General features: G+C 38.5%; 3 protein-coding genes across 7 annotated transcripts; 1 reads left to right on the plus strand and 2 right to left on the minus strand.

Annotated features, from left to right (window-relative positions):
* Positions 1 to 1,882: 1,882 nt before the first annotated feature.
* Positions 1,883 to 12,406, minus strand: LOC125246103 (bifunctional apoptosis regulator-like). Of its 2 annotated transcripts, none has more exons than XM_048156959.1 (8): positions 11,569 to 12,406; positions 10,791 to 11,048; positions 10,355 to 10,569; positions 9,550 to 9,719; positions 8,574 to 8,718; positions 8,346 to 8,489; positions 6,016 to 6,200; positions 1,883 to 4,041 (listed from the first exon to the last, which is right to left on the minus strand). In XM_048156959.1, the coding sequence occupies exons 4-8, from the start codon at positions 9,717 to 9,719 to the stop codon at positions 3,840 to 3,842; spliced, it is 846 nt and encodes a 281-aa protein (XP_048012916.1). In that variant the 5' UTR covers positions 10,355 to 10,569; positions 10,791 to 11,048; positions 11,569 to 12,406; the 3' UTR covers positions 1,883 to 3,839. The 2 variants fall into 2 exon arrangements, with proteins under 2 accessions (XP_048012916.1, XP_048012915.1); XM_048156958.1 differs by having other exon boundaries at positions 6,016 to 6,203; positions 11,569 to 12,405.
* A 577-nt stretch (positions 12,407 to 12,983) lies between these two features.
* Positions 12,984 to 18,111, plus strand: LOC125246110. 3 transcript variants are annotated; one of them, XM_048156971.1, is made up of 6 exons: positions 12,984 to 14,202; positions 14,290 to 14,442; positions 15,319 to 15,453; positions 15,807 to 15,943; positions 17,047 to 17,119; positions 17,204 to 18,111. In XM_048156971.1, exons 3-6 carry the CDS (start codon positions 15,376 to 15,378, stop codon positions 17,546 to 17,548), a joined length of 633 nt encoding a protein of 210 aa, XP_048012928.1. In that variant the 5' UTR covers positions 12,984 to 14,202; positions 14,290 to 14,442; positions 15,319 to 15,375; the 3' UTR covers positions 17,549 to 18,111. The 3 variants fall into 3 exon arrangements, with proteins under 3 accessions (XP_048012928.1, XP_048012929.1, XP_048012930.1); XM_048156972.1 differs by having other exon boundaries at positions 12,984 to 14,442; XM_048156973.1 differs by having other exon boundaries at positions 14,290 to 15,453.
* A 3,250-nt stretch (positions 18,112 to 21,361) lies between these two features.
* On the minus strand, positions 21,362 to 27,340 carry LOC125246098 (bifunctional apoptosis regulator-like). 2 transcript variants are annotated; one of them, XM_048156951.1, is made up of 8 exons: positions 26,952 to 27,340; positions 26,581 to 26,840; positions 26,157 to 26,370; positions 25,599 to 25,768; positions 23,621 to 23,765; positions 23,221 to 23,364; positions 22,730 to 22,929; positions 21,362 to 21,862 (listed from the first exon to the last, which is right to left on the minus strand). In XM_048156951.1, exons 2-8 carry the CDS (start codon positions 26,832 to 26,834, stop codon positions 21,667 to 21,669), a joined length of 1,323 nt encoding a protein of 440 aa, XP_048012908.1. In that variant the 5' UTR covers positions 26,835 to 26,840; positions 26,952 to 27,340; the 3' UTR covers positions 21,362 to 21,666. The 2 variants fall into 2 exon arrangements, with proteins under 2 accessions (XP_048012908.1, XP_048012909.1); XM_048156952.1 differs by having other exon boundaries at positions 22,730 to 22,926; positions 26,952 to 27,339.
* Between the last annotated feature and the right edge of the window lie 328 nt (positions 27,341 to 27,668).

Raw genomic sequence — 27,668 nt, forward strand, 5'->3', positions numbered from 1 at the left:
TGGAAAAAAAAACCTGAATTCAGGAAGTCTGGATTCAGGCCCATCACAGAACAGAAACTGCTTGTTATAATTGCAACTGAATAGTTGACATAATAGACATTTGTCACATTGTTGTGGTAAAACAATTGAATATAAATATTTATAGAAAGCACACATATGATGTGTGTGATTTTATTTCAAATGTGATTTTAAAAAGTGTAGAGACATTTATAATGCACAGAATTTTAAACAGTGTATTAAATTATCTTTTAGAATGTCTGCTTTAGTAATAAACTCTGGACCATATTGATTTGCCAGGACACTCTACCTTCAGGAACAATGAAAATTGTGTAAAGCTTTTCATGCTCATCATAAGCTTCTCTGCATCCCCTATTTCCCACCTATGTTTCTAATAGATGGTAGCACTTCCACTCTTTCTTCTGTCTCATCCAGCCACCTCTGATTTTCTGATGGATTTATGAGGTAATTGTGAAGGAAGCATGCTGCAGTGACTATAGAGTCTGTATTTCATTGCTTTACATTCATCCTTGTATGGAGTACCTTTCACCTGGATGATAGAATGCCAAAAGCACACTCCACAACCATTCTTGCCTGTGACAGTCTGTATTTGAAAGTTATTGTCTTGCAGGTATGGATATCCGGTGAAGGGCAGAAGACTGAAGACAGAAGACGATGGGAGGAAGACGCAGGTGAGTAACTGGTAAGTAGTCCATGTAAGTCTGACGAGACCAGACGCAGAGTGCAGGGAGTAAGCGTCTTTTAAGGGTGTCTGCTGATGAGGTAAAGGTGCAGGTGATCAGAACTCCGCGGATTGTGAACGAGTGGGTGGTACCCCCTCCTCCACGGGCAGCTACTGACAACCGGATGGGGCAATGACGATGGGGTCTACCTCGATCCTGGGGAGCAGGGCGGTCCAGGTGGTTTGTGTGGAATTCTGTAAGGAGAGATGGGTCGAGGATGTTGTGACTGTTTACCCAGTAGTGTTTCTTCTGGGCCGTAGTCCTCCCAGTCAAAGAGGTACTCCAGCTGGGGACCCCATCGTTGGGAGGCGAGGATTGCCCGCACCCGGTAGATGGCTTCCTCTTCAACGATGTTGGGAGGGGAATGTACCGCATCGTCATCAGAATCTGTGGATGGAGAAGACATAGGACGTCCTGGATCTTCCGCTCAGTCTGGCCATTGGTCTTTGGATGGTAACTGGAAGACTGATGGACACTCTTAGGAGCTTGAAGAAGGCTTGCCACACTCTGGATATAAACTGACGACTCCGGTCGGAGACAGTGTCTTTGGGAATGCCGAAATGATGGAAGACATTATGGATCAATACTTCGGCGGCTTTGAATGCAGTGGGAAGTCCCTTGAGGGGTATGAGTTTACTGGCCTTGGAGAATCTGTCCATAACTACTAGCACACATGAAGCCGTTTGAAGAGGGATGGTCGGTCATGAAGTCTATGCGCAGATGTGTCCATAGTCTTCGAGGTATTGGCAGTGGTACCAGTTTACCTTCAGGAAGTCTCCTAGGAGTGTCGGCAATGGCGCCGAATGTTGTAGCGGGAGATATCCTGAGACATGGAGGGCAACCAGTAGTGTTGCCACAGAAGCGAGCATGTACGTGCACTGCCTGGGTGGCCAGAGCCCGAAAAGGAGTGAGCTAAGTCCATGAGGAGCTGACGGTTATTATAAAGGAAAGGTTATCCTCTGGCCATGAGGATAAATTCCTATGAAAGCATCAAACGTAAAGTGATTGTGCAAGATTGAAACGTTAAAATGACCTGGTTTTCGTTGAATGAGCAACAGAAACAATCGAGCATGAATGTGTTTAATATATGAAAACTACTAATACAGAGGTTATGCGTCTAAATGTATATACAAAAATATACACATATATACAAGAGCGGAAGACAGGAAAAGAGAGATGGTCAAAGAATGGCAAATAACAACAGTTAACCCTTTGAAAGCCAGCACAGAAATCAGTTTAAACGAATTTTAAGAAATTAATACTTGCATATTGGTTCAAGTCGATGTGCAGTACTGTTTTTCTTCTGACAGAGTAACAAAAGTGTCAGAGTGTCTGTTTTTTCTGGACCGGTCAGTGCCGATCCGTGATTTACAAACACAGTTCAGCAGGCTAAAAGCTTTCTGAAAATTCCAAAGTTGATTGACTTTGCTGGATCTATCCAGACGTTACAAATAGTTGATCAAGTATGGGAAACTCTGAAGAAGGAGGAAGGAGTTAATAGATGCTGTAACTGGATTGTGGGATTCCAAGAGAGGTTGTGCCCATTGTAGTGCTCATCCAGCGAGCAGTGAGATGACAAAAGCCACCCAGGCTCATTCGGAATGGAATAGTTGAGACTGCACTTCTAGATAGAGGGAGCATTGTAGAAGAAACCATGGGACTGGCAGAGGCAGCTGGAGAAGCAGCAGCAGGTGCTGGGTGTTGGAGGATCGTACTGCATTGACCAATGTGGCGAACGGGTCCACAGTACGATCCAAGCCTGTGTCCGAGGTGCTCTGCATGAGGTCTGTGACTCCGTGACACCTTGATTTAGATTTAGTATGATCTACTTTTTTTTTTTTTTTTTTTTTACTATTTCCGTAAAAGATTAAACAAACCGCTTTGTGTTTTTCAAGTCTGTGAGAAGTTTTAAATTGGAACCTTCGCGAATAAGTGATTAATTCATGTGATTTATAACATTTCAAACACTAGGAAATTTTAAAAGACTCAAATAAATATATAGACACTGCTTAACAGATAAAATTATTGTTTTCACCTGAATTAGGCATTTTAAGACATTTTAATGACATTTTTGTAATGAAAAGAAAATTAATAGTTGTAGTTATTAGTCTTTTTTTTTTTTTTTGGCCTGATGAACCAAGCCCTCCATTAAACAAAAATCTTTCTGATATTTAAAAAGAACAGCACAACAACCAACTCTCTCTTTTTATTACTATAAAAATATTTAAAACATTTTTATATATTATTTTCTTCTATCATTCCCTGTCAGATTATGAAATTAATGAAATCAAATAATTAAAAAAATGGAGATGTGCTACTGGTTGAATTGCAATGAATTGTCTGAATTACTTGCAACAGGGGTTCCCAACCATATTCTTGGAGGCCCCCCAACACTGCATGGCTGCATCCGAAAACCTAGGCAACTGACTTGTTGCCTCGATGCCTTAATCAGGCAATGACTTGTAAGGCAGCATTTGTGCATGAAGGCATCTCACAAAACTGATTTCAGACAGACATCTGAGGTAGTGTAACAGTTTAATAATAGTGCAAACTTTGGTGAGAACTAAACAAATATTTAATAACTACAGTAGTAATTTTTCACTAGAAATGACATCAAAAGTGGAAAATGTTTACACACAAACTGACCAGCAAAAGAAAATTTTGGATGCCATCCTTATTTTTTAGCTCAACTGTCACAGAATGGAGCGCACAGGATTGTGGGATACCAAAGGAAGGGAAGGATACATCTATGCTGCCTTCAAAAATCGATCAGATGAAGGTATCTCAGGAAACAGGAAGTGAAGTATTTTCCATGTCTCCTTAAATCAAATGCACCTGATTCAGATCATCATCTCATTAGTAGAGACACCAAGACCTTAAATGGGTGTGTGAGACAAAGGAGAGATACAAAATATGCAGTGTAGGTGGGGCTCCAGGAACCACTGACTGACAATACTATAGAACTGAATACAACATGAAGGCAGAAAGGTGATTGTATCAGTAGATCATGGCTCTAGAAGTGCCAGCAACATGGGTTTGATCTCCAGGGAATGATCTGATCAAATGTATACACTTTTGATTTGGATATGAATGAGTGTGTCAGGGCCTCAGCAATCTCACTGTCTGCAGTGTTTTTTTCACCAGCGCTGCAGTGATGAAGTAGCTGAAGTACAGCCGGCTGTAGATCTCAATGTTTATGATGAACAGAGGGAGCAACGGCCACAGCAGCACATACAGAGATGAGTTTAACACCACTTCTGTCACCTGAAGCCAAAACATCTTTGGGAGTGTCCTGAAATCACTACACAAACACAACAAAACAGATCTAATGTCAGGCTTTAAGACTAAAGGTTTGTTCTGATGATATTAATCAGAATATCTCTTATGTCCCTGAATGTGTGTGAATCTTCTTGCAGGAAATAGGTGACAACAAAATGCCAGAAACAATAGAGATGAAGCCATGAAGCTTATTGCAAGACAATTCAGTTCACAGCAGTAACAGAAATTAATTTTTACAATAAGTTTAAATTGACTTTTACCTTTGATGGACATTTGACCTTTTTTTTTTTTTTTTTTTGCATCAAATTCTTACATTTAATCAATAAAGTCAGTTGGAATAATAAGATAATAAGGCTGTTACTAATCAAATGAAATCTGTCTCAACAAAATCCATCTTTGCAATGCAGAGAGAACGCATAAGCTTCATGTGAAGTGTTGTTTAGATATATTTACAGACAGTCTAATGCAGCTCAGAAGGACATGAATGCATTCAACCTGCAGTTATAAATGCATAAATGTTTTGATGTTTTAAACATAAAACGATGACTATTTAAAAAAATGAAATGAAAGTTGAAATGTAAAATTAAAACCACTAGTAGATGGCATCATGTCACTGTTAATCACTGAGATTTAACCGATTCATTCAAACAGCTGATTCATTCAGGAATTAAGCATGTAAGCTTGTTCGAAATGCATCGGCGCTACAAAGACCAATCAACGTAAAACATCAAAGTACCGCAAGAGAGATTGGATAGCATATGACTCCTTATGCTTTTGAATTGCTCTCGTGGTACTTTGATGTAATATGCCTTTCGATCTACACAATGGCAATGCATCTCGAACAAGCCTTTTGATTGCTTTAATGAGAGAGTCATTGAATCATTCATTCACTCAAAATGTATAATTTATTAAGGATCGAAACACTGCAGTGTGTTGCTGTTTGAAACTATTTTCACTTGCGAAATAGAGCGAAAACAAGTAATGTTGCATCTAAAATATAACTGAATATTAACTTCTTGTTATTAAAACTATTGTCTAAATTAATATCACATTTGTAATCATGCTGATATTTGGAGAAAAATGGCAGTGTATATTGTTTAATATTTAATCAATATTACACAATCAGGCATAACATTATGATCACCTTCCTAATATTGTGTTGGTCCCCCTTTTGCTGCAAAAAAAAAAGCCCTGATCCGTCAAGGCATGGACTCCACTACACCCCTGAAGGTGTGCTATGGTTTCTGGCACCAAGATGTTAGCAGCAGATCCTTTAAGGCCTCCATGGATCGGACTTGTTTGTTCAGCACATCCCTCAAATGCTCACTTGGATTGAGATCTGGGAAATTTGGAGGCCAAATCAACACCTCAAACTTGTGCTCCTCAAACCATTCCTGGGCCATTTTTTCTTTTTGGCAGGAGCATTATCCTGCTGAAAGAGGACACAGCCACCAGGGAATACTGTTTCCATGAAAGGGTGTACATGGTTGGTGACGTGTCAAAGTAACATCCACATGGATGGTAGGACCCAAGGTTTCCCAGCAGAACATTACCTCTGCCACCTTTCTATCAGAACCAGCATTAGCTTCTTGAGCAGTTTGAGCTACAGTGGTTCATCTGTTAGCTTTGGCTGCCCATGACCCTGTCACCGGTTCACCACTGCTCCTTCCTTTGAGCACTTTTTGATAGATACTGACTTGATTAGGTGGATCAGGTATATTTGATTAGGGTTGGAGCAAAACTACGCAGAGCTTTGGCCCTCTAGAAATTGAGTTTGAGACCACTGCACTAACAGGTGCTGTGATGAAGAGATAATCAGGTAGATAACCGACCTGTCAGTGGTCATGATGTTATGCCTGATCGGTATATTTAAAAGATATTTAAATTTTGTGGGTATTCGTACACATTGTTAAAACAACAATTACGATATTATTTTAGATGTTATATATCAAATACACCTAGATCTGAATTCATTCACATCATAGTCTTTGTGTACCTTATCTCTCCCCCACACAGTGTCCAGTAGAAACAGACGTCCACCATCATCAGTAATGCTGTGTGAAAGGTGACGACGCCTGCTGTCCAGTAATCAACGCCCAGTGAGTGCCAGGAGAACACAGACAGCAGTTGATAGGGCAACAGGAAGTATAACAGCAGAAACTCCACCCACTGTTGCCAATCCTGCTGCAGCATAAAGAAAGAGTCGTTTACTTGGAGCATTATAATTGGTTTAAAATCCAATCTGAATGAAAATGCTCCACATAAACACCTCAGTCAAAATATATTGAAATCAGTTTGAGAGGGATAAACCTTTCTATAGAAAAAAATTCTGCCATGTAAACATCATCACATCAAGATGACAGGTGATGTCAGAATGCACAATGGTGGCGGCAAAACCAAACTGGAGTAAAACTGAAACAACACATTTATTAAATACACTGAAGGAACTGAGTATCATTACTACAGACCTTCATCCACATGCTTCTGCTTTTCAGAGGAGGGAGTGGTAGTACCAAAAAGGTCAGCTTCCTGCTCCCGACTTTTCCTCATACCTTCCAGCAGTAATATGCTACAAATTCACGCTGTTGCTTGATTAAGAGCAACGCACGCATAAGAAATAATGGAACTCCATGTTGAAAGGACTAAAAGGTAGCAAACGGGACATACAGTGGGTACGGAAAGTATTCAGATCCCCTTAAATTTTTCACTCTTTTTTTTATATTGCTTTTGCTAAAATCATTTAAGTTCATTTTTTTTCCTCATTAATGTACACACAGCACCCCATATTGACAGAAAAACACAGAATTGTTGACATTTTTGCAGATTTATTAAAAAAGAAAAACTGAAATATCACATGGTCCTAAGTATTCGGACCCTTTGCTGTGACACTCATATATTTAACTCAGGTGCTGTCCATTTCTTCTGATCATCCTTGAGATGGTTCTACTCCTTCATTTGAGTCCAGCTGTGTTTGATTATACTGATTGAACTTGATTAGGAAAGCCACACACCTGTCTATATAAGACCTTACAGCTCACAGTGCATGTCAGAGCAAATGAGAATCATGAGGTCAAAGGAACTGCCTGAAGAGCTCAGAGACAGAATTGTGGCAAGGCACAGATCTGGCCAAGGTTACAAAAAATTTCTGCTGCACTTAAGGTTCCTAAGAGCACAGTGGCCTCCATAATCCTTAAATGGAAGATGTTTGGGATGACCAGAACCCTTCCTAGAGCTGGCCGTCCGGCCAAACTGAGCTATCGTGGAGAAGAGCCTTGGTGAGAGAGGTAAAGAAGAACCCAAAGAGCACTGTGGCTGAGCTCCAGAGATGCAGATGGAAGAAAGTTGTAGAAAGTCAACCATCACTGCAGCCCTCCACCAGTCGGGGCTTTATGGCAGAGTGGCCCGACGGAAGCCTCTCCTCAGTCCAAGACACATGAAAGCCCACATGGAGTTTGCTAAGATGGTGAGAAATAAGATTCTCTGGTCTGATGAGACCAAGATAGAACATTTTGGCTTTAATTCTAAGCAGTATGTGTGGAGAACACCAGGCACTGCTCATCACCTGTCCAATACAGTCCCAACAGTGAAGCGTGGTGGTGGCAGCATCATGCTATGGGGGTGTTTTTCAGCTGCAGGGACAGGACGACTGGTTGCAATCAAGGGAAAGATGAATGCGGAATGCGAATTCAAAAACCTTCTCCAGAGTGCTCAGGACCTCAGACTGGGCCAAAGGTTTACCTTCCAACAAGACAATGACCCTAAGCACACAGCTAAAATAACGAAGGAGTGGCTTCACAACAACTCCGTGACTGTTCTTGAATGGCCCAGCCAGAGCCCTGACTTAAAACCAATTGAGCATCTCTGGAGAGACCTAAAAAAGGCTGTCCACCAACGTTTACCATCCAACCTGACAGAACTGGAGAGGATCTGCAAGGAGGAATGGCAGAGGATCCCCAAATCCAGGTGTGAAAAACTTGTTGCATCTTTCCCAAAAAGACTCATGGCTGTATTAGATCAAAAGGGTGCCATTAAATACTGAGCAAAGGGTCTGAATACTTAGGACCATGTGATATTTCAGTTTTCTTTTTTAATAAATCTGCAAAAATGTCAACAATTCTGTGTTTTTCTGTCAATATGGGGTCAATTTAAGGGGGACTGAATACTTTCCGCATATCACCAAGTCATTCCGATTGAAGCGCCGGCACATGTAAACACCATATCGGATTAGATAACATCTCATGTAAACACTCCACCGAATCTTTCAATCAGAAGGATTTTAATCGGAATGACACAAAAGTGTATGTGTAAACATGGCTAGCAACGCACCAGTGGCTTCTTGGACTGACAGACGGTTTGAATGAAGGGAAGAAAGGCGTCATTGTAATCAAACAGGTAGAGGTAGAGCAGCGTCAGACGTGGAAAGTTCCTCAGACTGACCAGCAGAAACAGAGTCATCCCTGGATTCACATCCTACAGACAGACAAAGAGATGATGCTTAACCTTAATCCTACTGTGCCTAATGAATGAAACACACACATGCACACACACACACACCTTGTATTCCCAGAATGTCTGTGGCCGTGTGACTCTGGTCTTTTTGAGTCTGTGCAGCTCCTCCAAAATAAATCGTCTGTGAGACCAATTCTCAATCATGAATGGAGCCGCAGACAGATCTTCATTGCTGAGAGCAGACAGTGATCTGAGACAGACACACACACGCAAATGTTACACAAATTCACGCTGTTGCTTGCTTGAGAGCAACACTTTACATAAAAATAGCACGCATAAGAAATAACGGAACTCCATGTTGAAAGGAATAAAAGGCAGCAAACAGGGCATAAGCTAATGTGCGCGTGTCACATATTACTGCTGCAATTGAGGTTAAACCATGGTCAGAGTTATCTGTTTCACTGATGGCCTGACGCCGATTCTACATGCTGAATTGACCAAAAAAACAACAGAGTCTGACTAGAGCCACCTTGGCCAACACTTGATGACCAACTGTCACATTTCAAATGTTCACTTTTGTTTCATTCCAATTAAAATCATTCTGTTTGAAAGATTTGGTGGACTGATTACATGAGACGTTATGTAATCCGATATGGTGTTGACGTGCCAATTTTACAATTTATGAAGCAAAGCTAGTGCTTCGTTTGAGCAAAATAATATGATCCAAAGCGCATTCATGGAACTACTTCCGCTCTCAATTCAGCCCTGGATTTTAGGGAAATATTTTTTTAAATGAAGAGCTAAAGTATGTGTTTTTGTGCAAATAAAGCACTCGTGTTACTTCATAAAATTAGTGTTAAAGCACTGGAGTAACATTTTTATTTAATGATGTCTTTCCTACTGTGCTGGATCTTGAATGTGTAAGTTGTTTTTGATCTCTATAAAGGGACAGAAAGCTCTTAGATTTCATCAAAAAGATCTTAATTTGTTTTCCGAAGATGAACGAAGGTCGTACAGGTGTAGAACGACATGCAGGTGAGAAATTAATGACAGAATTTTTGGGCATTTGTGTGTGTGTTACCTGCCATCAATCTGCTCACGACGGAATGTTTCTTTATACTGATTGGTCCAAACACCCAGATGCTCCACCCACAGCGTGACATCTTTAACGCTCCACGTGTTGAGCGGTTTACTGAGCAGCATCTCATGACTGGGTTTGGCAATGAAGGCGCGATACACCAACACCATCATCTACACACACAAACACACACACACACACACACACTTACTTAGCTATCTTCTACTTGTATTGTTTTTGTATATTGGTAGGTTAGTTTATAAAATGTATAACTAACAGCTTGACAAAGTGAACTCTCTGGAAAAGTTTGCATTGAAACCAATGGAGCTACGATCAACTTAAGGTTACGATGCTTTTGGGAAACGCTGGTTGGTAAAAAAAAACGCTGTTTTTTTTTCCTCAGGTTGTATGTTAACTCCAGTAAAACTTCACCCACACAGCATAGCGACACTATGTTTAATACTGTAAAGCTGCTGCTTTAAAGCAATCTACTGCGTAAATAAACATGACATGACTAGAGTCTGAGTCTAGAGTCTGAGTCTAGAGTCTGATTCTCAGAGCTGATCAGACATATCCACATCACTATGATCGGATGCTTTCTTGTTTCCTGTCATTTTTCTTGTGTGTTTATTTTGTTATTGAGAGGAAAGCACATATTCATCTAAACATCGCTCACAGCAGGTGTACCTAGTTGTTTTGACCTTCTTCTTACCCCAAAGTGAAGAATGAAAAAGAACGTGAGTACATCAGGGCCTTTAAGTGGCACAATTACTCTGTGTGTGTGTGTGTGTGTGTGTATTAGACTCACAGTCAAGCAGATCAGCACCGTCACAGCTCGATCCTGAATCTCTCTCAGGCTTGATCAGCAGTAGGTTCTGGTTCACTGGTTGCGGAGCTGCATGATGCACCGGTCTGTTCCCGTGCCACTGGAACACATGAAGAACAAGGCTGAGCACGGGATTTCTCAGGACGGCCTGCTTCCGTCGGCTCACGTCAGCCGGAAACAGCTTCTCCACCGCATCCCTGACACACAAAAACACACTCATTGTATCCTTGTACATCTGATTGAGAATATGAACATTAGACAGTATCTATGACCAAACTTAACTATGTCATTAGAGCGACTGTTAAAACTTTAAAGTTACAGTTGCAAGCACTGAATTCAGTGTATATAATACATTTTCACTCCTGTAAATAACTGAAGCGTGTGTGAACAGAAACAGATCCAGCGCCACATCTCTCACCGGAGGACGATGTTGATTTTGGGAAAGTCCTGCCATGTCGCTCGGCATTCTGGGCAGTCGGTCCGGACACAAGGAAATGCAGACATCCACCATCTTGCAAGGCAGTGGCGGCAGAAACTGTGTCCGCAGGTCAACGTCGTGGGATCGAAAAACACTTCATAGCAGCAGTGACAGGTAAACTCAGACGCTAACAGATCCGCCATTGACTCTTTAGAGTCACTGAGATCCGACTCTGTGGCGATCTGCATGTCCTGCACACTATGTCAAACACACACACACACACACACACACACACACACACACACACACACACACACATATAACACCACAGAACACACACATATTCACACATACACACACTGGTTTGTTTTTGTGAATTGGGACATTCCATAGGCGTAATGGTTTTTATACTGTACCAACCATATTTTCTATCGCCCTACACTACCTCTACAGGTGCCCATCACAGGAAACTGTTCACATTTTTACTTTCTCACAAAACTTATTTTGTATGACTTATAAGCCTTTTATAAAATGGGGACATGGGCTAATGTCCTCATAAGTCACCCTCTCCTTTTAATAACTATGTCATTATACAAATTTGTATCCTGATATGTCACAAAAACAGACACACACACACACACACACACACACACACACACACACACACACACACACACACACAATATAACAGGACAGAACACAAACACACACAGAAATAACACACAGAGAGCCTGCCGTGAGTGATTTCAGGACAGGTTTAGTCAGGTTCATGTCTTACTGTGGTTTCAGCGCTAGGCGTCAGCTCCTCGTCTCTCTTCAGGATCACATAAGCTCTGCCACTTCATTCATTTTAAACATTCAAATCAGCTGTGAACAGAAGAGAAAGAGAAACCACTTTACGTTGGCACAGTACCTGCCCAATACAAAAACACACGTGACTTTTTTTATACTTGCTGGGACTTTCCATTGATTTTCAAGATTACACAAATTCTGTCACCCAAAACCAACCCTTAAACCGAACCCTCACAGAAACACTCCTGCATTTTATGTTTCAAACATTAAATTAAAATATTAAGAGCTTTATTAATGAATTACATGGACAGTTCTGGTTTCATTCATTTCATACTCGGCATACACTAAACAAAAGTTTCGCTTTCACTTTTAATGTGCTTAGTTTGTAATAGCCCAGCAGGAACACAACTTCATATGACGTTGATACTTGGTTACATTTCAGTTGCAACGTCAGGTGACCAAAATTTATTGTCAGCTCAAAGTTTAATGCCAACCTTAATTTGACATTCATTACCGACATCAGCTGATGTTTATATTTTGTTGTTTTTAGGTTGTGAAGTAATCAAAATCCAATGTCATATTGATGTCAAATACTGACATTTAGTTATGAGGCATAGTGACCAAAATCCAACATCTCCTAAAAGTCATAATGGTAATAATGTCCACACAACATAGGCTAAATTTCTAACATCATGGATTGAGTCTTACATCAAGGAATCAGTGCACCCGGATTAAAACGCATATCTTCTATGAGATATTGTTCCACAGGGGTACCTTAGGGATCTATATTAGGGCCCCTACTTTTTAGTTTGTATTTAAATGATCTCCCAGATGCTTGTCCTGACATATATATTCAAATGTATGCAGATGACACTGTAATTTATGTACATGATAAAACAACTGAACAGGAATCACAAAAATTATCTGTTGTCATGATTAAAATCTTGGACTGGTTTAGTGTTGTCTAACATTAAATGTTCAGAAAACTGCCTGTATGTATTTTAAGATTAGAAAGAAGGAAAAGATCCAATCAGATATATTAGTTAATGGTGAAAAAAAATTCTAAAAATTCTAAAAAATTAGACACTCATTTAACATTTGAAAAACATGTTTTAAAAAGAAAAGTCTGTACAGTGACACCTCAACTTTAAATATAAATTTTAAATGTATACAGAGTCAACATTCAACAGAAGCTGCAAGAGTGTTTTTGCATTCCTTGATCTTTTCTCATTTTTCTTATTGCATTAATTCATGGTCACAAGCAGGAAAATCTACTCTTAGACCTTTACATATCTTATATAAAGGTGTTATAAAAGTGTTTGATAAGAAACTTGACCGATATCATCGTCTTATAATTATAAGGTTGTTTTTTTGGGGGGGGGGGGGGGGGGGGGGGGGGGGTTACTTTTAACAATTTTGTTATGTTTTATAATTGTTGTTTGATGTACAAAAGTGGTAATGATCTTGCACCTACACCCTTAAAGGCATTTGTCTCTGCATACTGATAATATAAGACAAATAAGAGCTTCATCAAGAGGTGACTGTAAAGCATATTTTAGAGTTGCCGATTTTGGTCAATCAGCTTTTTCTGTAGGAGCTGTTAATAACTGGAATATTTTACCAATTCATTTCAGACAGTGTACTACTTTTGCACAGTTTAAATTACATTAAAAAAAATGGTTAAAAGATGATTCAGGTTTGTGATTATGGAATATATAATATCTTTCTATTCTAGTTTATACTGTTAAGTGATGGGTTATATGTCACATATTTTGTATTTGTGGGGGTATTTTATTGTGTATGTATTGTATTTGTGGGGGGATTTATTGTAGGCCTGTATATTTTTATATCAATAATTTGGTCTTAGTATACTCCTACCCAGGGACAGCAGATTAAATTTAGCTCTGTAGCTAGTTCTGGGGCAGGTTTTTTTTTTTTTTTTTTTTTTTTTTTTCTGTCCATTGTTCCTGTCAAAGAACATTATAAAATAATAAACACACAAAGTCCATTCAGTGTGGTTTTTATTACTCCACTAGTTTTAGTTATCTTGTTCAGATAACAGATGACACTATTAACATTTTGTTTGTTGGACTGCATGTGTAACGACTCGTCACTCGAAGTGGGATCCATAAGAAAGATTTATTAGTAATCGTGGTCAAACAGGTACACAGTAAAATCAGCAGTGTAAAAATTGCAGTGTTAAATGTTATTAATTCCCAAAGAGTTGAATTAACAACCTACAGTGCTAATGAGTTCTGCTTTTCAGTGTAGTTACAGGGTGTTAAATTATGTGATTTTATTTTTACACTTAAAGTGTTAAAAAAAAAAAGCGCCAATTTGTCTTGACTCCGCCCCTATATGACTGTTGCCTTTTAAAAAGATGAGTCGACAACGCCATTTTCTTCATGCGACTGAGACGGTAAGTGTGATTGCGTTCTCTCTCTCTCTCTAAAATTAAAAAGTAAATAAAATTGTGTCAGCATTATTAGTAAAAAATATAAATGGAGTTGGACAAATTTGAAAATTACTAACTGCGCGTGTTTTTGTCAGGAATGCTCCTTAAAGTTCAGAGTTTAAGTTTCTGACGTCGATTCCAAACTTTCGGATTTCCTGGATGAAGGTAATTTTATAAAATATATTAGTAGTTAGTCCTGTGCTGACATTGTAATGGGTATTTTTAGTTCCTTGGATTTTGGTTTGTTCACAGCCTTCGTGAAGTTCGGCATTCCCGCCTCCAGTCAGGCCGAGGCGAAGCTTTTCGATGAGTCTGGAACTGAAGTGGACGAGGATGTCTTTGGGGAAGTTCTGAAGCAGCCAGATTTGGGCGTTTTTCTGCTCAGATTGGAGAATTTGTCAAATGGTAATTTTATATTTACTTTGAAAGCGAAAGTCTGTAAAAAAGTAGAACTGAAACGCGTTTTTTTTGTGACTCATAACGTCACTCATTTAAAAAGTTATAGGCCCCGGGTATAGGCCTACTTCATTTTCTGTCGTGAAACGTTAATGCTGTAAACGACATGAATTTTGTTTGTGTAAGTTTCGTTTCGTTTTTATACTGAAAATCATATCTGTTGTGTGTCTCGTGTCGTCATATATGCGTCAGACACAGCCGCGCTGCTATCAAGTTTTCTTACATGAGAATTACGTTCATGCGAACATTGTAAAAGTGTTTTAAATCTTAAACTGTAATTCCCAAAAGTTTTCCAATTCCAGCCGTTATTTTAGTGCGCACTGGCATTCGAGGTGAAATCGTTCTTTGCTATCATACAACATGTTATTAAATGTAGAAATACAGGGTGCGTCTCAATCAGCTCCCTAGCTCCCGACCCGAGCTCGTGTACACGAATTCGGGCACTGGTAAGGACAGTAACGGACACTGGCTCACTACACATTGGGACACTTATGACTGTATTTCGTGACAATACGTGACAAAAAAATCAGATTAAATAAATGCTAAATAAATGAGCGTTTCAGTCCTCCACATGAATGTTGTCAAGGTCATTAACTCTAACAGTAATTTAAAATCCTTAAAAAGTTTATATTAATTATCCTACAAGTTGACATCAGTGCTATATTATTTTATTTAGTTTATTTAGTTTTCAGCTTATTCAAAATTGAGCATAATCAAAATTGTTTTACCATATTGAAAGTCCAAATTTAAGTTGTAGTGCTTTAATTTATATTTCGTTATTGAATAATGTCTCAACTTAAATTTTTGAAACCTTTTTTTCAATAGAATTAGCAAATACCCCTGCAGTGTCCAGTGAAGGAAGCTCCTCTGAGACCGCAAACTATGAATCTGATGACAGTTATTCTGAGTGGCGGAACCCCTTCAAGAAAGCAGCAGAGAGCCGAAGATGAAGCTAGAATTGTGAGTTGCATTTTTTATATATATATATATATATATATATATATATATATATATATATATATATATATATATATATATATATATATCACACAGTCATTTTCCACCTGGCTACCACCGTAAGTATATTTCAAAACTTTTTGGAAACATTGCTAACTCTTTAATAAATTATACTAAACCACAAAAAGTTAATAAAAGAATCTGGCAAAGTCGACATCCAAATGGGGTCAGAACAATTGGATCTCAATACGTCTTGTGTGAGTTTACACATGTACTGAGCTTTGTGACTACACAATCATGTTAACAGAATGGTTCTTGAGAGGTTGTTGTTGATTGTACTATGTAACTGTTTGCAGCTGGTCCAAACAATTCTGCAGGCTAAACCTGGTAGGGATGCAATCATCAGAGAGTACCAAAAAACCAGAAGCTTGACTGACAGCACCAGGAGGAAGATGATCAAGATTCTTACTGCAGATAAGACTGAAAATCATAGGTAACACTTGATTCAAGTATTCTGTATTCTACATCCAGGATTGCCTTGGTCATGGAAAACTTAAAATATCAAGAAATTGTAAATTATTTCTAGTCCTCGAAAACGTAAAGGTTGTATGTTTGTCTGACTTCAGCAGAACACAAATGAAGATTTTATAAAAATCTGTGCTCTGTTAGATCTTTAAAGGTTTAGTTCACCCAAAAATGAAAATTCTGTCATTATTTACTCACCCTCATGTCTTTCCAAAGTAGGGATGTTAATTTTCATGACCGACATCCGACGCTCATTAACCGACCATTAACTGTTAACTGATAAGATTTGAATGTTAACTTAGTTTTAAAGAAAAATAGATTTGACAAGTGTCTGTGACAATCACTATATAGTGCAATACAGTGCAGTGTCCGTTCTCGGAGCATATAAGCCCTGCCCGCGTGAGCCGTGCCGCTTTCAGCAATCGTTAGTTTATTTAGCTTATCTGTAGTTTATTAAAAGCTTATTTATTCTGAACGTTTCGCATGTCCATATTAGACCAATTGCGACATTACACTCCCTTGGGTCCGCAGCAACACACCTGCCACGTGACCATTATATGAACGGTTCTCGACATAATCAAATGCAAACAGACAGACGCGAGCCAACATATTTTTGTACAAAGATTATTGCGATTTATTGGATGGGAGGTGCTACATATTCTGCTCCTTCATCAACTGAAAACAGACTAGACTAATCGATTCTTGGGATTTAAGAATCAATATCGGTTCTTAAAAATGAGAATTGATTAAAATCAAGAAATCGTCTTGTACTCATTACACTGCCTTTTATTAGAGAGAAGAATATGTTCAGCCCCCTCCTTCCGAAGCTTTGAATATTCAATGTGGATTACCATCGAAGCTTCGAAGCTCAAAAAATAGTATTTAGACCAGCACTAATGTGTGTTATTGTAAGAACTCTATTCTGGCTCACGTTTTTCTGTGCATCGTGTGTGTGAAGACATTCACAGACAGCACATTCTCTTTTTGGTGTGCTTGAATGGTTTAAAAGCATTTGTATGAATAAGAGCGTGATCATGTAATGTAACGTGTTTCTTCATTTAATTTTGACAGCACATCTCCACCTAAACATATTAGAGAAATGTATGCCCAAGGAATTGTTTCCGTGTTTCCAAATCTTCGTGATGTAAGTGAAAATATTTCTTTGGAAAAATAGTTATGGGTTTGTTGGTCACTTTTGTATTGCTGAAAACATTTTTGTTTTTCAAAGGAACATTATTATGATCCTCAAAGTGGACAAGGGTACTTCACTTGGAAAATAAAGAATATTCAGAGGAACAGTGCACCATCAGACAACCGTAGATATTCCCCCCAGTCTTTCAGTGGTGGCCCAACTGCAGAAAGAGAGGCTTCATCCAGCACTGAAGTTATCCTGACAGAAGAGCAGTGTAGAGAAGCTGTTTCTCTAATGAAACATACATCAGAGGTAGAAACCGTGAAGGTCAAAATGAGGGAGACGTTTCAGTATCGTCGCAAGATGATTCAAGACCCAAGGAGATCCAATGATGTGCTGACTGAATTTCCCCGTTTCTTGGACATTAAAGGCCTGGTATGATTGGTTAGGGTTAAATAAATGTTATGGGCTTCATTTAAGTTAAGCTTAATTGACAACATTTTTTCTCGACTTCTGTTAAACCTAGAATATTCCACAAACCAATGTTCTCTCAGTGAAATGGGTGAAGTATAATGGAACTGAATATCGTTCTACAGTACCTTAATTATTTGTGGTGAAGTAAACCTTGATTTGCCAGTGTTTTATAAAATCAAAGACATTGTTAGAAACTAATGCGTGTTACTGGTGGCATCATGCCTAAAAACTGTTTATTTTGACAAACATCTGTATTCCTACAGAATTGATCCAAGACCCAGTGATTCTCTGAAAGTCTTCAATGTCAATGAACTAATTTATTACAAACCTATTGATTTACAGATGTCATATGGGTCTGCTAATTTCTTTTGGTATGTTGTACCTTACTGCAATCTTGTTCAAATCGGTTCTTAAATCTTCATGACAAAATTTGATGAATTTGTGTGTTTTAAGTTTTAAATTTATGTGCAACACCTCATTAATGTGATTAAGTAACATTCTGCCATGTTTTAAAGCCGCTTTTCATCATGTTAAATAAATACTTGAATTTTTATATCTAAAAGAGTCTTGATTTTATGTTTGATCATGTACAGTACCACTCTAAAACAGTGTAAAAATACACTGAAATGACACTTGGTTATTAACACTTTCAGTGTAATCCAAATGAATTAAAACAACACTCAAAGTGTTAAAAGCACCATAGTGTAAAACTAGTACAACACAGAAAGTGTAAAACTTTACACTCATGGTGTAATTTTTTGGCACTATATAGTGCTTTTTTAACACTGTAAATTCAACACTACAAACAGTGTACTTTTTACACTAAATAGAATGGGACCATATATGATCCGAAGTAGTGTTAAAATTAACACTTTAAGTGTTAATTTGACACTGCCTTTTTTACAGTGTAGTGGTCAGATACCGGCAGATACAGCAACAGAGAGCAGACAGATTTGTAGTCGTAAAACAGGCAGGAGATCAAGACAGGTGGAGAACAATCACAGATCAAAACACAAAGCAAATAGTCCAGAGGCCAGGCAGCAGAGAATTGTAAATGGGGAATCAACAGGGTCACAACAGGAAGGCAAAACAATAAAGACCGCTCAGAAATGCAAACCGTAGTAATACAAGACCTCGTAAAGAGGACTGGTGCAGCGACAATTTATATAGGCCAGTCAAAGAGCTGCAGCTGGGCAGCGTAATCAGTACCAGGTACAGGGCTGATGGGAAATGTAGTGTATGTGAGTGAGTGTCAATATTCGGGAGAAGGCGCCCTCTGATGGCCAGAGGAGGGAATCACAGAGTTTGTCTCTGTGACAGCATGAGTATGTGTACATCTCTTCTTTGAGAGTTGTCAACATTCAGTGTTTATAGGAATAAATAAAAATTAAGAATTTAAGTGATAGTCCTTCTGTTTGAGAGTGTTTGTTTAGTGCAACTTTCTAGCTATCTATTATGTGGGATCACACAAAGTGTCAACATGAAAAGTAATCCATGATGTTTTACACTTAAAACTATTACAACTGAATCACCCAGCTTCCGCCAGACCACCTTCCATATTCAAATTACAGGAAAACAGAACTGGCATTGCGTCAGTTCCGCAAGTTGAATAGGGAAGACGTAGGACGTACAGTGTAAGTTTTTTGAAGAACACGGAAGGTGGGTGGAAACTGGATATTTTACGTCATAACTTGTTAAATATTGATTTTTATTTTTTTTTTTACACAAATGCATCGCTTTGCTTCAGAAGGCCTTTATTAACCCTCCGGAGCCGCATGGAATATGTTTATGATGGATGGAAGTGGATGGAGACACTTTCTTCAGCTCATACTCTAGCGCATTACTGCCATTATAAAGCTCAGATGCGTCAGGATATTTATTAATATTTCTTCCGATTGTATTTGTCAGAAACAAGAATGTCATATAATACTTAGGATGGCCTGAAGGTGAGTAAAGCTTGGGGTAATGGAGGGATTCATTTGGAAGTGAACTAATCCTTTAACAATTTTCATTCATCACAGAATATATTATTTCAACTTCTATGTTCTCTAATCAGCTATTTTATATGACGTCCTCTTATTTGAGTTTGTTTTGTTTGTCCTGACCTAGCTCTGTAAACAAAGTTCCTTTGGAAAAATAAAAAAATGAAGTTCTATTGTTTTAATTAGAATATATGTAAATACTTATTTATCAAGCCGGAACTGGAACTTGGGTTGCCCAAAGCACAACCTCACTACATCTTGGAGCACTGTCTACAAAGGTATTGGCTTTGACAGTTAGAAGAGATTTAAATACTATAAATTCACAGAAGTCTAATTTGTTAAACGATAACTACGAAGGAAACAATTAATTTGTCTTTGCTAGGATTTGTCATTGTATCCAAATTCACAGTCCCTCCTTTCCTGTGGATACCTTTATATGACAGACATATCTGCATTATATGTACTCCACTAAGACTCTCTCCACACAGAACCTGTGGAAGGTAATCAATCCTCTCTGGGTGATCAGGATAGGACTGAAACTTTCTCACACGTGTCACCATCTGTTTTTATCAGACAGAATGAAAAGAGTGTGTGCTATGTTTGGGTCCAGAGTAAGTCACAGGCATCTGAAGAAGAGGAGCGATACCCTATAACACAACTCAGCAGTGAAAAAATCGTGTGTGTTTGTAGACGTACACTTTAATAGTCCTGCTGTGATCCTGATTTTTCCTCCATGGTCCACACTATAAACACACATTAATGTAGATTTGCATCATTCATACACGTTCAATATGCCAGTATTACTGTTTGACATACTTGAGTATCTGCAGTGAGCAGTTTGGATCATTCAGTTTGTCAGAGAGCAGCTTGACTCCTGAATCCCCTGGGTGATTGTAGCTCAGATCCAGGTGTGAGGGGTTTGAACTCAGAGCTGAAGACATAAAACCACAGCCTTCCTCTGTCACCATACAGCCAGACAACCCACAGATCAGAGCAGAGCAGTGTGTTGTTCTGAGATAGAGAGAAGTGCATGTGAAGCTGTATCAGCTCCTGTTGTCGAAGGACAACTGCAAACTACAGTACCCAGACAGTGAGCGACACGTCACTGACTGCTGCCTACACCTGTCTAATCAATTCAGGATGTATTTTAGTAACTACTTAATCCCTGTCCTTAAAGTTTAAAAATGCCTCACTAACATGCAGACCAATTTATATTATTTAATTTAATAAACATATCTATAGCACATAAAATGTATATTTAACAAAACGCAGGAAAAAAGTCCCTCGATTTTTTTTTTTCCTGCATGTGTGAGGCTCAGTAAAAAATGAAACAATCCCTAGACTTTCAGTGTTTTCAGTCTGTGAGCTTGCTTAAATCGAAACCTTCGCAAAATCATTGATGTCCAGTGGTGCCAATTTCACGATTTTGTCACTAGATTTAGTGAATTCCCTGCCCCTTTTTTTTCAAAAGTTTAGGGACAAATCTTGTATATTTTCATATTTATATAGATCAGTGAATTTGTCATCTAGTGATATTTAGCTACCAGTTTTAGCTACTTTAAATTGAAAGCAGTTGGCAACACTGATGATGTCTGTTAAGCAGTGTCTACATATGGTTTCCACCTGACCTACCATCGGTTTTATGCATTTGAAGACATTGGCACTGTGGCACTTTTTTATAATGAAAAGGTAATTAATAGTTGTAGTTATTATTTTTTCGTTGGCCTGATGAACCAATCCCTCCTTTAAACAAACATATCTGATATTTAAAAAAGAGCCACACAACAACCAACTTTCTCTTTTTATTAATATAAAAATATTTAAATAATGTCTATATATTATTGTCCATTACAGATTCTTAAATGAATGAAATCAAATAATAAAAATACAGATGTGTTACTGGATTGAATTGTACTGAACTGTCTGAATTACTGACAATACTATAGAACTGAATACAACATGAAGGCAGAAAGGTGATTTTAACAGTAAATCATGGCTCTACACGTGGTTATGGGTTTGATCTCCAGGGAATGAGTTGATCAAATCTATACACTGTTGATTTGTATATTCATGAGTGGGTGGGTGGGGATGTGTGTGTGGGTGTCAGGGCCTCTGCGGTCTCTCTGCCTGCAGGAGTGTTTGTTTCACCCGCACTGCAGTGAAGAAGAGGCTGAAGTACAGCTGGGTGTAGATCTCAATGTTAATAATGAACAGAGGGAGCAGCGCCCACAGGAGCACACATAGAGATGAGTTTAACAACACTGCTATCACCTGAAGCCAAAGCATCTTAGGGAGCATCCTGAAATCGCAACAAAACACAATAATACAACTCTGTCATGTTCTTTATAGATAAAGAATTAAAGATTCATTCTGATATTATTTACCAGAACATGTCTAATAAAAGTGGAAGTTTTTGAAAACTGAACACGAATGCATTTATCCTGCAGTTACAAATACATAATTGATGTTTTGATGTCTTAAAACAATGAATACTGTTATTTGAAACTATTTAAAAAATGAAATGATTAAAATTAAAACAGTCAGTAGGTGGTAGCACGTCACTGTTAATCACTGAGATTCAATTGATTCATTCATACGGCTGATTAATTCAAGAACTAAGCATTTGACTGCTTTTATGAACGAGTCATTGAATCATTCATTCAACCGATTCACTCAAAAAGAATGATTCATTCAGGAACAAAACACTGTTATGTGTTGCTTTTTGGAACTATTTTCGCTGGTGAATTAGAACAAAAACAAGCAATATTGTGTGTAAAATATCACTTAATATTAAAGATGCTGTCGGTAACTTTTGTTCAAAATTTACAAAAATTATATAATGAGCGAGTACGCCGTGAATCATTTTCCAAATCGCGTATTTGTCTTATCCTGAATCACTGTGGTACACCTATAATAAGTGTTTATATTCAGACTATTTTAGACTGGTTCGGTTTGCATGCAGTTCTGTTTATCAACTGCTAGCGCACCAAAAGTTACGAACTGCAGCTTTAACTTTTTGTTACTGAACTGTTGTCTAAAATTTATCATATTTGCAATCATGCTGATATTTGGAGAAAAATGGCACTCTTTGTGTAATATTGTAGATATTATATAAATTTTAGAAACCCCTAGTTCTGTATTCGTTCATAGCTAAGTCAGTGTGTACCTCATCTGTCCCTTCCTCCACAGCGTCCAATAGATACAGATGTCCAGAACTGTCAGTAACGCGGCGTGAACAATGACAACACCTGCTGTCCAGTAATGTACGCTCAGCCAGTGCCAGGAGAATGCAGTCAGCAGCTGATAGGGCAACAGGAAGTACATCAGCAGAAACTCCGCCCACTGCTGCCAACCTAGCCAATCCTGCTGCAGCACAGAAAAAGTGTCACGACTAGAGCCTGTTAGAGTATCACTTATGCCCGGTCCAAACTACACAATTTTAGCCCGATTTTGTTGTGGGGTTCATAAATGACAATGGGATACAAAATTCAATCGTTTCAGTTTGTGTAGTGTGTCAGTGGACGACAACTGATGCAACATCTGTGATGCTTCATGGGAGTCAAAATTGTATGATCTTGACACAGTGACTATTGTAATCAACAAAAAAATAGTGTAATCAAAACCTGGCATAACACACATGGACAGACAGTGACGTACCTGAGGCTTATCGGACGGACAGACGGTTTGAATGAAGGGCAGAAAGGTGACATCATAATCAAAAAGGTAGAGGTAGAGCAGCGTCAGACGTGGGAAGTTACTCAGACTGACCAGCAGAAACAGAGTCATACCTGGATTCACCTCCTATACACAGACAAAGAGATGATGTTTAACAATCTTACTGTGTGTAACGGAGGCCAGCTAGTAGTCGCTGTGCGAGTAAAACCTCACTCCTCTGATCTCAAGAGATGCTCTAGCAACTGATGCTGGAGGTTGCAGCCTTTAGCCTCCTTGTTAGAGCATCCGACTCCCATGCCGGAGACCCAGGTTCAAGGCCCAGGCAAGTAGGACCTGGGTGAGGGGTTACAACGTGCCTAATGAATGAAACAGACACACACACCTTGTACTCCCAGAGCGTCTGTGGTCGTGTGACTCCAGTCTCTTTGAGTCTGTGCAGCTCCTCCAGAATGATCCGTCTGTGAGACCGATTCTCAATCATGAACGGAGCCGCAGACAGATCTTCATCGCTGAGAGCAGACAGTGATCTGACACACACACACACACACACACACACTAACATTACACAACGAAAGTAAATACATAGTGTAATTTATTGCTGTGATGCAGTGCTGAATTTTCAGCATCATTACTCCAGTCTTCAGTGTCACATGATCCTTCAGAAATCATTCTAATATGCTGATTTGCTGCTCAAGAAACATTTATGATGATAAACAGTGTTGAAAACAGTTCAGATTTTTATGGAAATGGTGATGCATTTTAGTTTTCAGGATTTTTAGATGAATAGAAAGTTCAATTTAATGCACCCTTGATGAATATAAAAGTATTTTTTTAAAAATCCCCTTGATCCCAAATTTTGAACTAATTTATCCTTACACAAATTGCTCAAATATAATTTCCAAAATATTTACAATTAAAGCCCTGAACATACCAAGCCGACGTTTGGCCATTTTGTGTCAGACGCTGTTTTTTTTGCCAATTCAGGTCAAAGCGAGTGCTTTGTTTGAGCAAAAAACATAATTTACCACTATATTTACAAAATAATATTATACAAAGCACGTTCATGGAATTACTGGTCTCGATTCAACACTGGAATGTAGGTAAATATTTTCTTAAATAAAGTGGACTCAAAAAAAAAAATGAATTGTTGGATTTACTTAAAAAAGCAGTGTCAAGTGGTTCCATGCAACTATATTGAGTAATTAGTACAAATAACAATTTAGCTGTATGAACAAACAAAATTCAAGTAAAGCTGACAAAATTTCTTTGAGTAAATACAAATCATTTGAATTTGTCACTGTTACATAATATTTTTATGTGCATTTTACTTAATAATATGTTTATTACATGAGGTAAACATATTTATTGACTTAATTTCTCTTATTAAATTAACTATTTGCTCTACAAAATAAAATTTAAAAAATTATTGAACAAACTCATTTGAATTGAGAGTAGGAATTCTATCCTAAACATGCATGCATGAGTGCTCACAGCCTAAACACAGGCGACAGTCTTCTTCATAATGGTAACAAAAATATTCAAAAACATTACAGAAACTCCTCTAAATATCCAACATAACAGAATATTAAATGCTAATATAAACTAACAACATCTTTCCCTTTACTGAAAAACATAAAATAACACTTTAATCCCTAAATTTACTCTAATGCAGTCATTTGCAAAGCATCTTGGGAACTACGGATCCACTGCCCTGTTAGTTATGTCAACATTAATGTGTGTGTTTCACTCAGCAATGTTAAGTTGACCGAACAAACACTTATTAAGTAAAGCTGACAATACTCAATTTTAGTAGAAACAACACAGTTAAATTACATTCATATAGTTACATGAGTTTTTTAACAAGGCAGTAATGTGAACAAGGCTGGTTTGAGTGAAACTAACAACAATGAAAGTTCATTTTTTTGAGTGAAAGTATGTGTTTTTACGCAAATAAAGCACTCACGCCACTTCATAAAATTGATGTTAAAGCACTGGAATCACATGGATTACTTTAATGATGTCTTTCCTGCTGTGCCTTGAATGTGCAAGTTGTGTTGGATCTCTACAGAGGAACAGAAAGTTCTTGGATTTCATCAGAAATATCTTAATTTGTGTTCCGAAGATGAACGAAGGTCTTACGGGTGTGGAACGACATGAGGGTGAGTATGACAGAATTTTCATTTTTTTGCATGAATTAACCCTTTAATAATTGTTTACATGTTGCATTATTTTAGGTGCACACATTCACTTTAAAAATGCTAAAAATACATTTGTAATATTTTCTCAAATCTGTTCTGCTGTCTAATGAATGAAGAAATGCCATATTGTGTTTTTAATGTGTGTGTGTGTGTGTTTGTTACCTGCCGTCGATCTGCTCCCGGCTGAATGTTTCTTTATACTGACTGGTCCAGACACCCAGATGTTCCACCCACAGTGTGACATCATTAACGCTCCACCTGTTGAGCGGTTTACTGAGCAGCGTCTTATGACTGGGGTCGGCAGTGAAGGCGCGATACACCAACACCATCATCTACACACACACACGTTTACTTAGTTATCTAAATAGTAACATTGCATAGACTTCTATTGTTTTTTATAAAGATAATTATACATTTTATAACCTAACACTAACCAACATCATAAACCTTCCCATTACAGAAAACTTTGCCTTTTTACATTAAAAAAAAAAAAAAAAAAAAAAAATCTTTCTGGAAAAGTTTGCTTCTGGTTGGTAAACACCCCTGAACTCTCATTGGTCAGTGTGGTGATGAAGTAATAGGTTTGTGTGTCTATGAGGCACCTTCTTCTAACCCAAAGCAAAAAATGAAAAAGTACATCATGATTATTCTGTGTGTATATATGTATGTATGTGTGTGTGTGTGTGTGTGTATGAGAGTGTGTGTATATATGAGACTCACAGTCAAGCAGATCAGCACCGCCACAATTCCTTCCTGAATCTCTCTCAGGTTGATCTGTGGTAGGTTCTGGTTCACCGGTTGTGGAGCTGCATGACGTACCGGTCTCTTCCCGTGCTGCTGGAACACCTGGAGAACACGGCAGAGCCACGGATCATTCAGGACAGCCTGCTTCCGTCGGCTCACGTCAGCCGGAAACAGCTTCTCCACCGCATCCCTGACACACACACACACACACACTCGTATCATTATACATCTGATTGAGAATATGAACATTAGACAGTATCTATGACCAAACGTAACTATGTCACTAGTGTGATTAGTAAAACTTTAAAGTTACAGTTGCAAACACTGAATTCAGTGTATATAATGCATTTTCACTCCTGTAAATAACTGAAGCGTGTGTGAACAGAAACAGATCCCTCACCGGAGGAGGATGTTGACTTCAGGATAGCCCTGCCATATCGCTCGGCATTCTGGGCAGTCGGTCCGGACGCTGGGACGCGGGGACGCCCACCATGTGGCCAGGCAGTGGCGGCAGAAGCTGTGTCCACAGGTCAGCGTCGTGGGATCGACCAGCACCTCATAGCAGCAGTGACACGTGAACTCAGGCTCTAACAGATCCGCCGTCGACTCCTCAGAGTCACTGAAATCCGACTCTATAGCGATCTGCACGTCCATCACACTCTGTCAACACGCACACAACACACAATATAACAGCAGAACACACACACACAAACACACAGAGAGCCTGCCGTGAGTGATTTCAGGACAGGTTTAGTCAGGTTCATGTCTTACTGTGGTTTCAGCACTAGCCGTAAGCTCCTCGTCTCTCTTCAGGATCACGTCTGCTCTGCCACTTTAATCATTTTAAACACTTAAATCAGATGTAAACAGAAGAGAAAGAGAAACCACTTCACTTTGGCACAGTACCTGCCCACTACAAAAACACACGTGATTTTTTTTTCTTATACTTGCTGGGACTTTCCGTTGATTTTTGACCGAGATTACACAAATTCTGTCACCCAAACCAGCCATAAACTGAACCCTCACAGAAACACTCCTGCATTTTACATTTTAAATATTAAGAGCTATGTGAATTACATGGACAGTTCTGGTTTCCTTCATTTCATCCCCAGCACACACTAAACACACATTTTCACTTTCACTTTTAATGTGCTTGGTTTGTAATAGCCCAGCAGGAACACAACGTCATATGATGTTGATACTTGGTTACATTTCGGTTGCGATGTCAGGTGACCAAAATTCATTGTCAGCTCAACATTTAACGGAAGGAATCAGAAAATAACATTTTTACAGTAGAGTAGTTTTCTGAGATTTTAAACATGCAGAAAAATCTGAGAACTAAAACTAAATTAACAAACTAAATTAAACTAAATTAACAACCTGACTGATATTTTAAGTATTATATCATTAATGACAAATTACATTATTTCTCAGTTTTTATACAGGAAAATTACTATTATTTATACAGTATTTTTTCTGTTTTCTTAA

Source organism: Megalobrama amblycephala, linkage group LG14 (assembly GCF_018812025.1).
Source record: "Megalobrama amblycephala isolate DHTTF-2021 linkage group LG14, ASM1881202v1, whole genome shotgun sequence".
Taxonomy (NCBI): Eukaryota; Metazoa; Chordata; class Actinopteri; order Cypriniformes; family Xenocyprididae; genus Megalobrama; species Megalobrama amblycephala.

Coding starts and splice junctions, on each gene's coding strand:
- LOC125246103 (XM_048156958.1), bottom strand. CDS start 9,719: ATGATGGTGTTGGTGTATCGCGCCTTCATTGCCAAACCCAGTCATGAG. Junction 8,490..8,573: donor AGACATTCTGGGAATACAAG/GTGTGTGTGTGT, acceptor GTCTGTCTGTAG/GATGTGAATCCAGGGATGAC. Junction 6,204..8,345: donor GTCAGTCCAAGAAGCCACTG/GTGCGTTGCTAG, acceptor TTTATGCTGCAG/CAGGATTGGCAACAGTGGGT.
- LOC125246110 (XM_048156972.1), top strand. CDS start 15,376: ATGAATCTGATGACAGTTATTCTGAGTGGCGGAACCCCTTCAAGAAAG. Junction 15,944..17,046: donor GATAAGACTGAAAATCATAG/GTAACACTTGAT, acceptor TAATTTTGACAG/CACATCTCCACCTAAACATA. Junction 17,120..17,203: donor TGTTTCCAAATCTTCGTGAT/GTAAGTGAAAAT, acceptor TGTTTTTCAAAG/GAACATTATTATGATCCTCA.
- LOC125246098 (XM_048156951.1), bottom strand. CDS start 26,834: ATGGACGTGCAGATCGCTATAGAGTCGGATTTCAGTGACTCTGAGGAG. Junction 26,371..26,580: donor GAAGTCAACATCCTCCTCCG/GTGAGGGATCTG, acceptor TGTGTGTGTCAG/GGATGCGGTGGAGAAGCTGT. Junction 23,365..23,620: donor AGACGCTCTGGGAGTACAAG/GTGTGTGTGTCT, acceptor GTCTGTGTATAG/GAGGTGAATCCAGGTATGAC.